The following is a 17,010-nucleotide window of genomic DNA, read 5'->3' as shown; positions in this document are numbered from 1 at the left end:
CTTTGGGACTGTTTATTAAAATAATAAAAGTTTGAAAATGTTAATAGAAAATATAAAATTTAGTTTAAACCAGAAGAACTTCTTTTGATATTGATTTAAGATTAGTTTTATCAAAAATAAATATTAATTTATTGGAGATAAATCTTTTAGCTATATAAATTAAAATTATGCCTTTTTAATTCCATTTTCATGTAAAATTTGTTTAGTTTTCATCAGAATACCATTTTATTAGAATATCATTATTTTAGAAATATTTTTCTTCTACCAAAAATGCATGCTTCTTTTAAAGTTTTCTTGAAAAGATGTTTCCTCTTTCCAAGTGCTTAAATTTCAGTTGAGTTTAATACAAAAGTTTCCTCAACATTTTATTGGCCACTTTTGAGAGAAGTTTCACTCATTATTCTACGGTTTTCAATTTAAAAATTCCCCCCTTGGGATGCTTGCTAAAAGGTAACTTGCCGCGTTAGAAAACTTTTTGGGTTAATTACGCATTTTGTTTTGGGATCGCAACCCCTTTAAGAAGTCCTCAATTAAGCACATAATTTTTTGCATGCTTTTATTGCAGAAATATTTACACAAAGGATGCAGAAGCTCCTACCCACTTAGTACCTTTAAAAACTCCAAACCAGAGCCTTATTTTCTTTATGTGTGTGTGTTTTTTTTTGTTTTGTTTTGTACACTTCTCAATAAATAAATAAATAAACAATACGCTGAACTCCGAGCGTTTCAACTACTTAGATTAAAGCAAAATAAATAGGGTTGCAGTTTGGCCGAATTTCGAAATGGGTTTTGGGTTTGTGGTCTCAGCCTCATTTCTGGCCCGCATAGGCCAGGTCCTGGGCATCTTGTCCCTCCTGCGAGGATCGGGCCCAGGCATGGGGATCCCAGGCGGGCGAGGGATGCTCCAGATGCTCAATGTGCTCCACCGGCAGGTCCACATGGTGCTCCAAGTGATGGTCGATGTGGTGCGGCACAATGTGCTCGATGTGATGCGGAACCACATGCTCGATATGGTGGGGAACCACATGCTCAATGTGATGGGGAACCACATGGTCCACGTGGTGGTGGGGATAATGCACCACTTCGTAGTTGACAATCTTGGGCTTGGCAATCTTGAAGATAACCAGGGCTCCAGAAAGGACCAGTGAGAGCAGTCCCAAAGTCATGGCCTTCCAGGTCTTCAGGGCAATCAGGCCCAAGGCAAGGGGCACCAGCACAGTGGTCTTGAGTTTCAGGCCCAGAAGGAAGGGAAGAACAGCCTTGCGGATCATGCCTCGTCCTAATTTATGTTAATAAAGCGTTACAATTTTCATATTTTTCAAACTCTACTGCATAATTATGTAAAAAACAGAACTGAATGTATTGAATGTTTAACAAACTATATGTTTTGCAGTTAAAAAACAATTTATATCTTACCTTCATTGGCAGTTGCCAGGGGTATAACTCCGCCCTGGGTCAGGGGATTCTCCATGAGGAAATCGGGCACCAGGGAGCGAGCCTCCGAGGTGCGGAAGTACTCCGGGGCCAGGATCCTCAGGGAATGACTACCCAGGTAGCTGTCGATGGCATCGAACATGCGTTCCTGGGGATCCATCGATCGCGACTCCTTCGTTTTCTCCGAGGTGCGAACAATGGACAGGCGCTCGGTGAGACGCACTTCCGGCTGCTGGAGAGCAGAGTTGAACCACTGCAGGGCCTTGGGTCGCACGCACGATACACTGAGGTCCTTGAGACAGCCGTGGTACATATCCAGGGCCAGTTGGGTGGCGGACTGCGGCGCCTTCTGACCCTCGGTGGGCGCCGAGTGGGCGACGGCCAGCGTCGCCAGGGCGACCAATAGACAAGCTGCGGTGCTCTTCATCCTTTTTGACGGTGGTGGCTAGTAGTCCCCCCTTTTCGATACTCGGTTTTAAATCAACTCGCTCTGGCTCTGGCTCTGGTGGTGCGCACGCGTCGGCCACTGAGTGGGTTATGCAAATGTCGCATGGGCAGCGCTTGATTTTTATACGGAGTGTACTTTGCTAATTGAATTGCGTATGCCAGGTACGCGCGGAGCTCTTTCCCCGTCGCTTTGGCCTCCTGCTTTAGCGGCCATTTCGCTTTGTCGCCGCAGAGCCGAGGAAAGCGCAAGTTGACCATCGCCCGAGTTTCACCTTTGTGCGGGAGCTGGCCCTAAACTGGCACTGGCTTCTGGTTCTATGGACAGTCTATTGGGTCAAGTGGGTGCTTTATGGGCACGCCGTTCTCCCTGCTGGCGGAATTCGTCATCATGACGATTTCCAGCATAATACCCGCCATAATATGCCGCACATAATTGAAAGTTATTGGACGGCTTCTCCGCTCGTAAAATCAACTGCCCAGCCATTTGGAGTGCGTGCCTGGAAAGCTCAATTAGAATGCGACTCTCCCAGCGTACATTTCTTCGGCAGTTAACGAAATTCCCTCAAAGGGCGGTCAGTTGCACCTGCTGACCACTGCGAAAAGCCAAAGCATTCGTTTTATTCTCTGCGGAAAGAGAACGTTTGATTTCTTACACAAAGGCGGGTGTTCAATTCCAAGGAATATGTTCTTATTCAATAATATGTAATTAAATTGTACTATTATATGTGATTATGTAATATTTATTATTTATCCTGGGCTTATCTTTTGGATTTAGCTTTTATAGTTCTTGACATTTAAGTGCTCAAACGTAAGGTCAGCAGAAATGTGAGAATTTCACGAGCTGGGAGAAGCTTCATTCAGTTCAGTTTTCAGTTAAAGACACATTGAAACGAGTAGTTTACGAGTATAACCTTTTACATCAAAATTATTTGAAGAAATGACCTATAAAAATGTTTAAAACTCTAAAAATAAACGTTATTCAAGTTGAAATAAACAAGTGGATGGAAATGCAGGTGTTACAAGATAATCAGATCCAGTTATTTTCATTTTTAATTTTCTTTTTCCTGCTATCTTATTAAATACCTGTCTCAACGAGCTCTTGTCCTTGCAGCAGCCTGGCACTGTCCACAGCGGAGCCGAACAATAAGCCGAATTATATAAAATCAATACTTACAGCATTGGAATTAATTAACAGCTGCAGCTGGAGGGGTCTTTCCTTGAAAAATATTTGTTTTTGTTAGCGGAAATATTTTCGTAGGCCAAAAATGAAAACCATAATGAGTGGAAGGAGGAGGAGAAGTAGGGGAAGCGTTCGTGACGCTGACATTTTTCGAAGTACTCGAGCTGCTTTGGCATTTAATGAGCTGCCAATTTGGCAATCGGTGTTTTGATGTCAGTGCAGTTGGCTGGGCCGAGACAGCGGGCCCACGAATCCTAATGTCTTACTTATACTTCCGCTCTTTGTTGTAATTTTTTGTTGCCTTTGTTTTTTGTTTGGGCAATAAGGAATTTTTGTGCTGAAAGAAAAGTGAAAGCTTTGCCATTTGCGTGTTAATTGCGCCTGGAATTTACATAAATATTAATTTCAGATGAGTTCGTGCTCGTCATGGAGACTTCAAAGTCGCCCCCAAACGTCAATATAGAAATATATATATTTATGTAAACGAGTTCCCATTTCCATTTCGACTGTTTGCCAGCGACAATTAGGCTACATATTGGCCCCGCCATTCCTGCTGGGCCCAAAAACGCCTTGATTTATGCAAAGAAAGTGTGTTATTATAGAGTCTGCTGGTCTGAGTGAATGATTTCGCAGCATGTGGGCTTGCCATGGCTTCCTGGAATATTTAGGTAGATTGTCTGGATTAACGCAGCATTGATTGGATAGCAGGGATTTTGAAAAATCGAGGCAGAACGAGAATATCTGTATTAAATTTATTTAAATGAATTTATTAAACTTTAAATTATGAAATTAATCCAAGCAGCTTATATGCAGGTATTGTGGTATTTTTCGGAATTTCTTCGAAATCATAGGATATATTATGGTTGAATTGTGGTGCCTTTACTTAATTGTATCCTGGCTTTGCCTGTGCTTCTCCAGACGAGCGTTAATAATGCCAAAATTCTGACGAATTCGTATTTATTTCCCATTTGCCTTGCGAAATCAACTTGATACACATTTAACACAATTTCAATTTATTTTCCTTTGTATGTGCCGTGGCAGAAAAATACTCTATTAACAATTTTTTTCGTATTGACTAAGTGAATTTGGAGCCACATCCGTCTGGCCGGCAATTAATAAATATTCTGATTTCATTATTTTTGATTTTTAAAAGAGAATTTTATATATGCGTGCGAGTGAGTTGTGGGTGAGAAATTTAAAAAGTGTTCTGACCGCAGCCAATTTTAATAAATAATATATAATGTGTAGGTAATCGTGAACAAAATCAGAATAAATATTAATTCGGCTGTCGAATAGCAGAAGAGCTTTAATTAATAGCAACTAGGAAAACCATTAGTCTACAATAAATAAATAAATAAATAAATAAGAGTTTAACAAATAAATTATGCTTAAAGTACGGTTATTATCCTATTTACAGTTCGTGTTTTTTTTTGTTAACAAGGAAAAAAGTTGACTTCAAAGTAGCTCGACTCTGCTTCTCTGCGACTTGCAGACTCCCTGCGGCTCACTTGGCCGGCATATTGCACTGTGGATACAGGCTCTGGCAGTCCTTTTGATCCTGGCCATCCCGAGCAGCCTGAATTAGCCGGTAGAAACGACGCACTGCCTCATTCGCATGCGTTACGGGCTCCAGTTCGCTGGTGTCGCTGCAACAGACACAAAAAAAAGGGTAAACTTTATCATTAAACGGGCTCTCGCGAATTTAATTAAATGTGGTTGTTCTGTTTTCTTGCCGTGAGCAGATGCTTCCCGGCATTTTGTTATTTTGTTAGTTAGTTGGTCCTGCAATGTCTAGGGAAGCCTTTTTTGCTGGATGCCAGGAAGTCGACTAATTAACTTTGCCACTTCGGTGCCGTCGCACTAAAGTTTTCGTGAAAGCAGGTCGAATCGCTTTGTCTTTTTTATATGTGGCTTACCAGCACGCGCCCTTTGTGCGTCAGACAGACAGCCTTTTGCCATCGAAAAACTTGCACACTTGGGGAAAAATCTATCTATTATATAGAGGCATTTATATGAGATTATACTTAGGATTATAATAAAATGTACAATTTTAATTTACTGAAAAGGTGAAATATTCTTTCTTGTCACTAAATATTTTTCAATCAAATTCAAAAGATTAGTATTAAATATTTTATTCCAAGTGAAAAACCAAATCCAACGGCCCTGCTACTCAGCTATTCCGGCTTAAATTGAAGGCGTCTGCTGCAATTGATTCTGGGGGCGGAGTGCTGCTAATGGATTTCATGTGACTAGTGAGTCGTGCTCCTGGCTGGATGGTGGTTTGTGGGCGGAGAATGGCACCCACATAAGCCAAGGCCAAACTGATTTCCTATGCTCTTTGCCCCGCCCCACGAAGAAAGCAGTTCTTGTTCAAGAAAATGAAATGGGAGAACGTGACTCGATGCAAGGAAGTTCATAATTATTTTTTTGTTAGCCACCATTAAAATAGGATCTTGTTCTTACATAATGGAATAGCTCAATTAAGTAAAACACCTAACCAATTTACTTGAATTTCGATGAAAACCTATTTAATATGAATTTGTTTTAAGAGTATAATTATACGTTTGTTACTTAATCATTAGAAATATTAAAAACTGGCTTTATAAAGTAATGAAAGGAACCAATTAAATGTTTTATATTTTATTCGTATTAATTATTTAATATAATATAATTAACAAACGCACTGCCTACTCCGTCTATTGTTTACTGTTCACTGTTTACATTCGATAAAATAAGCCAATTAATATTTAACCATACAAAAAAGTTCTATGTTCAAGCCTGTTCTTTTGTAAACTAAAATTGAACTGACAGAAACACAAATGTATTCTCATCAAATATTTATAAATGCTTTAATGCCAGGCATGCGCATACTAACTACATTGAGCGTTTTGAACAAATGCTGCCTTTCATTAGGCCCATTTATTTTAATTAATTTTCAACTAGAATGACCGAAAACCTGAGCTCCAAGCCGTTGTCATTAGTGCTCCGATAAGGCAATTAAGCATCCACTTTTGGGCTCTCAATTAATAATGTCATGGGCACACGAACTCATAAATCATGCCCTGCTCCTGGGCCACCGCGGCCGTCAGTCACAATTTTGTCAAAGCAGTTATCTCCGCCAGACAGAGAGAAGTCAGCCAGTTTTGCACCCATTGTTGTCGGGGTGAAGGAAAAAAAATTAAATAAAAAACCTAGGCATGCCGCCCCAAAAGATAATGAGCCGTAGGAAATATGATGAATACAAGATGCGAGTTTATCTGGTCTGTGACATGCTTGAGTGCGTCTCGGAGTGACCGATGTGGGTGGAACCTCCGCAGATGATGAAGGCAATGGCACCCAGCATGTGGCATGTGGCATGGTGTTCCACTTGGCTGCCCCGTGTGCTGTGTGCAGTTCAATTAGTCGACGCGATGCAACAGCAATGAACTTGCGATGACAAACTGCACTTAGACAGCTCCAAGTTCCACTTTCTTTTCACGCTCTTGCCTATCAATTGAAAGGCGATGACGGAAAACGGGACCCCAGACGTTAAAGGTTTAGCTTTATGGCTGCAGAGCGTTAAGCGAGCTGAAAAATATATCTGAGATTTGACAGCCTGACATCACAATTTGCTATGGCCAGGCAGCAGCATTTAGAGCACAAAATAATACATTTTATGGCTCAGGTTATAACATACAAAGCTCAAAAAGGCCTGTCGTAGTAAATTGCATATACAACGCCCTAAAAAATATATTAATTAGTGGTCTAGATTACCATTCGAGTAGCTTTCGTCAAGTCCTATTGGTTGGTCTATAGCAGAACCTATTCTAAAATGGCTAATCCTAGAAAAAATCTATTTTCATTCAGATGTAGCAACGAATATTAATTTCCCCATTTTCCACAGACTCTTCAAACCAAAGACTTACCGACTCAGCTCGGCGGAAACGAAATTGCTGTGCGGACTATAGGTGGCCGGATCCTTGTACATACTGCAAACAATGCGCTCCTTGCACAGGTCATTCTTCACGCCCAGCTGCTCGACAATCTTGTCTATTTTGAGCAGAATGGGACTGTAGAAGGGATCATAGTTGAGCGGGTACAGTGGCTGCAAAACGCACAAAAAATACGCACAAATTATTGACAATGAAAGCAGATTAGTGCGGCGGATGTGAGAGCGGGCAAACCTGTCCATCCTGCACGAATGGCTGATGCTCCAGTATCTTCTGCTGCTGCTGGATCAGGCGCTGCTCTGCCTGAATCCGAATGGCCTCCTTCAGCTGGGCGGCCAGTTCAGGCTGTGGGATATAGAGAAATGGGAGGTAGGTTTCAGTTTTTTATATAGTTTTTTCTTTAGTTTAGATAGTTTTATCCTAAACTCCACCCACCAGGTGTCAAACATTTTAACCTTTGTTTTGCAAATTAAATTGTGAAAATTAAATTAAAAAATGTCTGTAGGCGGTGATGTTTATGACACAATTTAGGAACATTTCGTGAGGGCAAAGGGCAAAGTTTGCTACGTGTTGTCTGTTGTGGACAGTCCGACAGCCCGACCAACTTAATTTAGAGCCGCCAGCTAGCACACTTTCCCGACTGTTGGTTCCCATCATATTCGGCAAGGTGTGTTGTGCTCATTTAATTAAGGTGAACAGCGGTGAGTCAGGTTTCGCAAAGCCTACAGATTGTGCTGTCAGGCACCGGGCACTGCAATGGCAAAGTGCATTTTAATTATGGCTTAGTTGCCCGAAAGCACAGCCCACATGTCCGCACTTGAAAGTGAAAACTGTCGTTGAGTGTCAGTCAGTCAGTCAGACAGACAGTCGGAAGACAGTCATATATGTAGTTGGTCTGGCAAAATTGCTGTTTGCCAAGCCATACACCTTGCACGGCCCTGCAATTTGAATAGTGTCGTTAAACAAAAAAGAGAAAAGAATATGGCAAAAGCATCTGCACTTGGAGGAAAGTGTCAATAAATGCAGCAGCCATGTGCCGCGTCTAGACATTTGTTTGTGGGGGAAACTGCAGCAGCCAGATTGATTGTAATGTTGTCTGCTTGTGCAAATGTGTAATCTGCAAATAGCAGCCGGCACTGTGTCACTAATGATGGGAGGAAATGGCCGTAAATGGCGGGTGGACCCGAAGCCAGCCCATTGACCTACACGGGAAATGAGCTCTCTAAACTAAGACTGAGCAATTAAATTACAGTTTTTTTATTTAAGTTCCGCGAAAGTATTTGGTATTTGGCAACTAAAATAAAGCTAACTTCATCCTATTTCTTGTAAAATCTGCTAAAAGTCCTTTAGTAACCATGTTTAATTTGTTGCTAATTGCTGTTTGTTTTGTACTTTGAAAACCCGACGCCATCAAGCTGATATTTTCCTAGGGGGATTTACTTTCTGCTGTTGCGCGTATTTTCAAAACAGAACAAATCTCCTGGTTTTATGCCTGGACTATCTGATTTCACACATTTCCATTTTAATGTATGTATATGTGGCTGTGATTACAATTACCATGCATATTCGCGAATTCTGTTTGTACACAGTGCGTATACGTAACGAGTTGAAATGTGATACGCACCGAAAGTTGTGGCTCCTGCAAGGTCTGCTGTTGCTGTTTCTGCTGTTGCTGCTGATTGTTGCGTGCGGGATCATACTGTGCGGCTATTTGTGCTGCTGCCGTAAGTCCTGGCCCGTTCTGTGGCGGATGATGTCCTGGAACGAACACCGGATGGTGCTGCGTATGTGACGGCCTTGAGCTGCAAAATTCGAAACAAAATTAGGGATCGAATGCGGGTGTGAGTGGGCGGGTCAACTTCCGGCTGCCGTAATGGCGGTGTGGTGAATCAAATTTCCTTTTCGCGTCTGAATTTAATTGGCAACAATTACCATCCAACGCTGTGTTGTTTGGCTTTCATTAAAGATTTTTAATTACATTTCCATGCACAGCAAGGACACGAGGACATGAGGTGGAAAAACAAACAGAACCATAGGGGTACCGGAAAGTCCCTATTACCATTTAAGTGGTTTATTAAATAATGTACAAGCTAGCAGGAAACAGTTTGAGTATGGTTATGCACGAAAAGGGCAATACTGTTGGTGGGTTATTCATTCAAGCAACTGAAAAGTAGCGGAAAGGTTCCCTTTTGCATTTTTAAAAGGTTCCTTTAACGAATTATAATTGAAATGTAATGAAATTGTATCAGAAAGGTAGCATACAATAAAGTCAAACAACAAGTATTTACCCCCTATCCGTGCAGAGAGTGGAAAGTAAACATTAGCAAATAAAGTCATATGAAAACATAAGGAGGAGCTGGCTTTAAGGAATCGGGTTAGTAGCTTATGTTGAGACACAATTTATGTCTGTGTGCGATTGTGTTTTTTCGGTGGCGGTGCAAGTGAGTTTTCGTGTGCGTAGGTGTACTTTTTGTTTGTTATTTTTTCGGGGGGCCCTTAAGTGGCATGTACCTTTGTTGGTCCTGACTTTGAAATGGGTTTAAACTGTGACTAGAGGGCTGTGCTTTCTGAGCACCTAATTGCTGTTGCAGCTGTAGCTTGAGCTGCTGCTGGTGCTGGTGCTGCTGTTGATGATGTTTTTGCTGAATTGTTGGTGGCCTGGCCTGCTGGGTGGCAGGCCATCGCTGATGCTGCTGCTGCTGTATGTGATGTGGCTGCTGTTGTACCTGTGTGGTGCCCAGGCCCCAAGCATGCAAAACCCCGGCATCGTTAGCCGTGTTGGGCTTAAAGTAATGCGCATTATCCTCAATTTGTGCAGCGCGGTTAATATCGCCTATGTATCTATTGTGATGCCAGTCGATTGTTGTGAGAGTGAGGTGTAAGTGTGATTTAGAGACAAGACAGATACACAGATGGTTAAAGTCACAGAATGCGGACACACAAAACGTGGGGTGCGAACAGAAAGGCGGCACTTACTCGGAACCTAGTCCAGGACCACTGTTCTCCCAGGCTCCCTCGAAGTGCTCGAATCCTCCTGGGCCGTAGCTCTCGTGAACGGGCGCTCCATGGAGATAGGCGGACGGATGGCCCTTTGGCGGGTGCGTGTAGATGAGCTCGGGACCGGAATGATGCTCTCCGCTGTGCCATGGGGGGACCACCTAAAAATAAAGGCACTTGGAGTTAGTCTTTAGTTTTGTAGATATCCTATTTTTAACTAAGTTTGTTTCTGCCAAGCTTCCTTCTGAATTTCTTCGAGTGTGGAGTCATGATAAGCGCAAATTGAAAAAGTAATGGAGCAGTCTGGGCTGCAAGGCTTCTTTTTGCTTGACATTTAATAAGCTCGGCAGCAAAGCAAAACTTTTTTCACTGCTCTGGAGGGCTTCTCTTTCGAGTGCTCTCATCACGACATCTTTTTTGCTATTTATAGGCAATATTTGAACCGACCAAATAATACGCATTCTGCTCGACTTTGTCTGGTGGGCAGGCCCCACCCCGCGCTCCTTTAACTCAGTTCAATGACTGCCAAATAGCCGTAAATAACGAATAAGATGCCAAGATATGGGACTGTGTCATTGCCTAGCAGGGAGCTCTGCCCGGCTTTAGGTTCATGCTCTGGCTCTATTATTTGTGCTGTTTATTGTGCCCCCGAATCGGAATCATATTTCATGCTGTGCGGCAGCAGAAACTTTTCCCAGTAAAGAGGTGACACGTCAAGTGCGTGTTTCTTGCTCTCGACTGGGAAGTCTTTCCGTCTGCAAATTAATTTCATTTAAACTGACTGCGAAAGCAGCCAGGGATGGCAACGGCAGACAGCTTAAAGGCGGCAAATAACCAAGAAATGCGACATTCGAGTGTCAATGCACATATGGAATTCAATAAAGCGCTCCCCTATCAATTGTTCGTTTTTTATTACTTTACTGCTGGAATCCGGTGAAGCTTTCCTCTATCCGCTGTAAAGAAATTCATATATTCCGTTCCAAGAACGAGTTTAACGACACGTGTTCCCCATGGACTCTAGCTTTCTCCGGTAAAATCTGTCAATAGTTGTCCTAAACTCAATTACAGCTTCTAAGTGGTAGTTGAAAAGGATTATAGTTGCTAAATTGGATGTTTTATTGAATCAATTTAAAGGGAAATCCTGTTCGGTAGAAAAAATGTGGTATGCAAACATGGTTACCCGGATTATCCCCGGCAGCTTTTGGCTAAATGCCAGGCCCTAGTCTCAGTTCAATGGCATTCCTAGCGACATTTTCGAATGCGAACATAAATATCTCATAAATACGAGTATCTACGCGTGTGCACTCGTTCGCACACAAGTATTTGTGAGAAAAAGCCTTGCACAGAAAGAAAATTAAATTGATTTTCATTTGAATTATTTTGCAAAAATAAATTCTTCAATAAACATTTAATGGTGAGCTTTCAGATATTTAAAGGGGTTTCTGTTTGAATTGGATAATATTTCTGAACTGCAACATAGCTTTTTCTTATAGTTCCTTATACAGTTTTTCCCCCTGTGCTATTACAGCCATTTATAATCCCTGCCAACGGGAACCATTCAACAGACGGGATTTCATTTGACGATATGTCAAGCTGGGTGCTGTCTGTGTCAGCGTGAGCTCATTTCGATGACAAGGGCGCTGCGACACGTGCTTGGAGAAGGGAAGGGAAATCTTCAATGGAAATACTTCTCAACTGACGTTAAAGAACGCGCCTCTAGACTTTTCTAATTGAATTTCCGGGAGCGTGGATATGGCAGCGCGCACATCAACAAAAGGCAACTTCCGACTGGCAGGCGTATAGACAAAACTGAATCACATCCAGATTGTTAATGAAGTTTCTCCAAAAATACGCCAAAGACGTGAAAAATATAATCGGCCTAACCCAAACCAGTTAGTGACGGTATTACAAGACGCTTTTTCCCCCAAATGTCATATTTTCGTGTCATTGGAGTATTTTTCTTCTCAAGAAATAATAAAGTTCTTTACTAAAATTTAAGATAAACTTAAGAAATTATTGACTAAGGAAACTATTTTTGAAAAATGTGTTTTATATAAAGCATTTAATGTATGTAAACTAGGTCAGAACAAACCAGTTTTCTTGCATATAGAATAACAATTTGCATATGTCAGCCTATTTTGCCAAGTCCACTTAACATTGAGAAGCAAAATTGCTGATTTAGAGCCAAAACACTGGTTTGTTTATACCAAAATTATGGCTATATGGTTGGGAAAATTGCACGCAAAACGACTTAACGACTCACACAGAGATTTCTGTGGAAACATGGCAATTTGTGCAATATCATCCCCAATTGGCACTCACCGTATGATGATGATCGATGAGGTGATGGTGGTGGTGGTATTTGGGTGGTGCGTGATAGGACTGCTGGTAATAGGAGCAGAGCTTGAAGAGATGCGACAGCGCCGGGAACAGGAATAGCAGGAACTTCAACAGCAGCTTCTTGGCGGCTCCGACTCCAATGATGATCGGCAGCAGCCAGAATAGCTTGATCTTGATGATCTTGATGATGAGCAGCAAGGCGAGGAATGACAACACCAGTTTGCTGCGTAGAAATTTTTCTGGACAAACGAAAGTAGCAATCGAATCAGACTCTTGATGCAAGAGTGAAAGCGCTTTCATCAGCGGGAGAATCGCATCTGCATTTGCATCTGCATCGGCATCGGCATCGGCATCGGCATCGGCATCAGCCTCAGCCTCAGCATCTGTAGCTGCGTGATGGGGAAACAAATTGCGAATATTACTTACGTATCTTCTTCTGGATTATCGCGCCAGCCAGTCGGGCCTTGACTACCTGTTTGGGAATCAGCTCCAGCTTGGCAATGATTCCATTTCCCTCGATGGCCCGCGGCGAGATGCGAAATGTGGCGCCGTTGAACATTACCTCCGGCAAGTCCACCTCCAGATCGTGGGTCATGGCGAATTGGATGCTCTTTCCATATAGAGCGCTGGTCACTTCCTCGATCGGGGTTTCCGGACTGGCTGCTTGGCAATCGGAGAAACAGAGAGTTAGATGGACGTAAACGAGGTTAAATCTGCACAGAGTGACGCTTTTGGGTTAATGAAAGTTGTATATCTAGCGATTTCCCCGCTCAGGATGCTGCAGCTCTTGCGCAACTGAGAGTAAAGTTAGCTTTGGGGTCTATAAATAATTTTCAGCTAGTGAACGAGAGTGGGAGTTGTTTCCGCTTAGAAAATATTCTGCCGGAGGTTGAAAATGCTTATTAAATTTGTATGGACCTTTAAGGCAGACGCATTTGACCGGAAAACGGCGAATTTTTAAGGTTGATATAAGAAAATGTATTTTATTTTGATTATTGATTTGTCTCAACGTAATTGTTTTTATATTAATTTTTTTAGTGCTTAATCGGTTGATGAATGTCATTAAATGAAATATAAGCAATGTAAAATGGAAAATAAACTTATTAAATGTTACTTACTGTTTATTAATTATTCAATTTAAGCTTTTAAATGTCTCTTAGTTGTTTATAAAATTCTAAACAGTCTGCCACCGCTTACATAAGTCTTGGCTGAATGGCTGTTAATGTGCCGATTACCGTGGGCAAAAGAAAACATCTGATGGCCAGGTAAAAAGCCGCATAATTGAGCGCAGTCAAAGCGCCGTGACTCACATAAACGAGAGATCGTTGCCGTAGCAGATATTTTACTGCTCTCCGGCGCAGCTAAGAAACGTAAAAAATCAAATCAAAACGCGGCAAGTGAAAGTTACTGGAACTGGCAGAGGCATTTATTTATTTTTTTGTTGTGAACGTGCTCGAGTATAGGTAAACAAAGCGAAGAAAAGAATCGAATGCCGACGACTCACAGATGTGAAAACTGATGGCACAAACCAAATCGACCAACTATAGGGTTTGTTACATAAGACTCCGTCAGCGGAACGCATAATTGCGGGAAAAACGTTTTGAGAATTACAGAATATATTGAAACTAATTGGCATTAAACTATTAGAATTGTAACTTCAAAATTGAATAATTATTCTATTTTCAGATATCCCTCCTTTCAGATTGAAAGGACTCTTTATATTCCACTTACCGGCACGTGCCTCCGAGTGCTCCTCCTTATCCTTCTCGACCTCGTAGTGAACTTTGTTCTTGAAAAACTTGAGTCTCTCTGTCACATTGACATCCTGCACATCCAGAGCACCATCCAAATAGCTGAACACATTCTTCTGGAAGCACGAGATGTCCGGCTTTAGATAGCAATCGCGAACAAGTCCATCCCAGAGCTCGTTGCCACTGGTAAAGCGCCTGGCCAGGCGGAGAAGCAGGGAGTCGGTGGGTGCTATTTTATCCATTTGCTTCCTGGCCGGCTGATCCGTGGCATTCAGTACTGGTTGCCATTCTTCCGGCGGCAGTTCCGTTGTAGAAGACTCCGTTTCGGATTCTGTGGCCGACTCCGTCACCTCCTCGGCGGTCTCCGTTTCCAGGCGACCCAGCGGTGTGGTGGAAAGATGACGGCCACGACGGCCACCATTTCGAGCCGTCTCATCCGCCTTGGCTACCGCGTTTATTAGGCAGATTGAGAGGAGGAAAATCAGCAGGCTGGTTTTTGATCCGACCATGCTCGACCATGGGAGGCTGCGACTTCGATTTGGATTGCTGCTGTGATTGCAGGTGCGATTTCTACTAGAGGATGTCCACTGCCTCCGGCTCTCACCCGAGGTCCAATTACGGAGCAGATCACTGTGTGTCTTGGGCATTTTCAGTTTCGTTTTCGGGTCTCGTTTTCACTCTTCCAGTTAGCAGTTAGCACTGCTGGTGGGTAATTCACACCTTCAACCTGCAATTGTGGGTGCAATTTACGTGTTCCCAAACTGTTTATCTAGCCAGTTTCGCCCTAGCTACGTGCTCAGGAACTTTGAGCTCTGGCGGACACAATGACCGGCTTTATTGGCAAAATTGTAAGCCAATTGACAAATCAATCTTTTTAGCACACAAACACAATTCCATTGATTGTTAATGGGTTTCTGTCGATTTGTTTTGCCCCGTCTTAATTCAGTTTTGTTGGTTTTTTATTACTTTCTTCGCATGTTTACTTTGGACTCGTTTGTTTGGAATTTCGCTGCCGCATTTAGCGCGTTTTCTATTTGCGTTACTTGGTTATCTAGCTAGCAATTACTTCATCGCGGCACACCTACGGCCTAACGGTTTGCAGCTCGCGTATCTTGTAACTTGTATTTATCCCGTCTCTCGTATCTAGTATCTCGTATCTGGTGGATATGAAAATCACCTGTTAGCGCGTTTCGTGTGCGCATGCGTGCGCGACTGGCGGACAACTGAGCGTGTTGTGGCCCAAACCGCTGGCCAAGATCATGGCCGGGTCTAACAGCGGACCGGTCTCTCTCTCTCTTTTTCTCTTTCCCTGTCTGGCGTTTCCCTCTCGCCAGTTTCGTTCAGTTGTCGTTGACTTTTTGCGCTGCAATAGCGGCTGTATCTTGTATCTGGTGGCTTCCTCTGCATTCGCACGTTGCTCCAGCAAATATTCTTCTTAACTGTAGTTTTTGCCGCGGCTGAAAGTTGTTTCGCCAGCCCCTGCCCCCTCTATGTTTGTTTATACATTTTCCAGTTAGCTTTAGATTGTTTCAAGTGCAGCTTGTCTGCTGGCTTGGCGTTAATTTTCCGCGTAATTGTTGTTTCTCTTTGCAGTGTTGACTCTTTTTGCGGCCAATCAGGATTTACTATTGAAGTTTTCCCACTACGATAAGTACTTTTTATTTTTATTGATTTTTCATGGCTTGCAAAGTGTTTTGGCAACTTAAAGATAAAGAGAGAAAACAAGTAGAGAATTATGAAATGCATTTGTAAAAGCATTTTTAAAAGAATATACATATTTTCAAGGGATATCGGAGAAAGCTAGGAAAGGAAAATTCATAAAAAATATATATTCAGTATATCTTGTAGAAAAATATATTAACGAGCTTAGATACTGTGGTAATATATATAAGCACTTAGGTACTGTTTATTTTTTCCGTCATATGTTAACAAATATTTACGTACTTGCTCCTTGCATAGTTTCGTTAAGTTTGAGTTGCACTATAAATTGGCCTTCGCGGGATACCAGTTTTTATTTGGAACAAGAAGGGAAGCTAACTTCGGCACACCGAAGTTTGTATACCCTTGCAGATTGGTTTTGATGTTTATATTATAGATTTAAATGCTGAAAACACACACAAAACAGAGTTTCATTACATTTTACCTATACTTATTATGTTTACAGTTTGACAGTTACAGTTTTACATTCCCAGATTTATATTTTCTCTACATTTACCGATCGTTTATATGGCAGCTATATGATATAGTTGTCCGATTTTCATAAAAATTTTACCAAAATTCTGAAATAATAAAAGAAGCTTATATCTAAAAGTAGATAAGAATATGTTGAAAAACAACAAAGTTATAATTTTTTTCCTATTCTTTTTCCGATCGTTCCTATGGCAGCTATAAGATATAGTCGTCCGATTTTCATAAAATTTTTACCAAAATTCTGTAATAATATAAAATGGCTATATCTCAAAAATGATGCAAAAATATTGAAAAACAGCCAAGTTATAATTTTTTTTCTAAAAATTTATCGAACATTTGTATGACAGCTATATGATATAGTCGTCCGATCCGGCCCGTTCCGACATATATAGCAGTGAGAGTATATAGAAGACTATATGCAAAGTTTCATTCAGATAGCTTTAAAACTGAGGGACTAGTTTGCGTAGAAACAGACAGACGGACAGACGGACAGACGGACATGGCTAGATCGACTCGGCTGTTGATGCTGATCAAGAATATATATACTTTATAGGGTCGGAAACGTCTCCTTCACTGCGTTGCAAACTTCTGACTGAAATTATAATACCCTGCAAGGGTATAAAAATGGGTCAACTATTGACCTAGCTACCTATTTAAATATATAATAATTTTTCCACAAAAAGCTGGCAGCCAAGTTAACGTTTATTCACAAAGACTGAATTGAGAACGGAATCGGAAAGCG

At 41.7% G+C, this 17,010-nt stretch overlaps 2 protein-coding genes across 4 annotated transcripts; both read right to left on the bottom strand.

The window, feature by feature from the left end:
* Nucleotides 1–466: 466 nt before the first annotated feature.
* On the bottom strand, nucleotides 467–1,950 carry Osi18 (DUF1676 domain-containing protein Osi18). The gene is made up of 2 exons (XM_017182277.3): nucleotides 1,417–1,950; nucleotides 467–1,279 (listed from the first exon to the last, which is right to left on the bottom strand). The coding sequence occupies exons 1-2, from the start codon at nucleotides 1,859–1,861 to the stop codon at nucleotides 810–812; spliced, it is 915 nt and encodes a 304-aa protein (XP_017037766.1). The 5' UTR covers nucleotides 1,862–1,950; the 3' UTR covers nucleotides 467–809.
* Nucleotides 1,951–4,085: 2,135 nt separating this feature from the next.
* Nucleotides 4,086–15,679, bottom strand: Osi17 (DUF1676 domain-containing protein Osi17). Of its 3 annotated transcripts, XM_017182345.3 has the most exons (9): nucleotides 14,059–15,679; nucleotides 12,754–12,987; nucleotides 12,310–12,566; nucleotides 9,967–10,148; nucleotides 9,502–9,831; nucleotides 8,615–8,792; nucleotides 7,225–7,335; nucleotides 6,967–7,145; nucleotides 4,086–4,707 (listed from the first exon to the last, which is right to left on the bottom strand). In XM_017182345.3, exons 1-9 carry the CDS (start codon nucleotides 14,723–14,725, stop codon nucleotides 4,566–4,568), a joined length of 2,280 nt encoding a protein of 759 aa, XP_017037834.1. In that variant the 5' UTR covers nucleotides 14,726–15,679; the 3' UTR covers nucleotides 4,086–4,565. The 3 variants fall into 3 exon arrangements, with proteins under 3 accessions (XP_017037834.1, XP_017037835.1, XP_017037836.1); XM_017182346.3 differs by lacking the exon at nucleotides 9,502–9,831 and having other exon boundaries at nucleotides 12,754–12,990; nucleotides 14,059–15,678; XM_017182347.3 differs by lacking the exon at nucleotides 9,502–9,831 and having other exon boundaries at nucleotides 14,059–15,678.
* Nucleotides 15,680–17,010: the final 1,331 nt, after the last annotated feature.

This window comes from Drosophila kikkawai, chromosome 3R, assembly GCF_030179895.1.
Source record: "Drosophila kikkawai strain 14028-0561.14 chromosome 3R, DkikHiC1v2, whole genome shotgun sequence".
NCBI classification, from domain to species: domain Eukaryota; kingdom Metazoa; phylum Arthropoda; class Insecta; order Diptera; family Drosophilidae; genus Drosophila; species Drosophila kikkawai.
The sequence above is the reverse complement of the archived record's forward strand: the minus strand, read 5'-3'. Positions and strand labels throughout refer to the sequence as shown.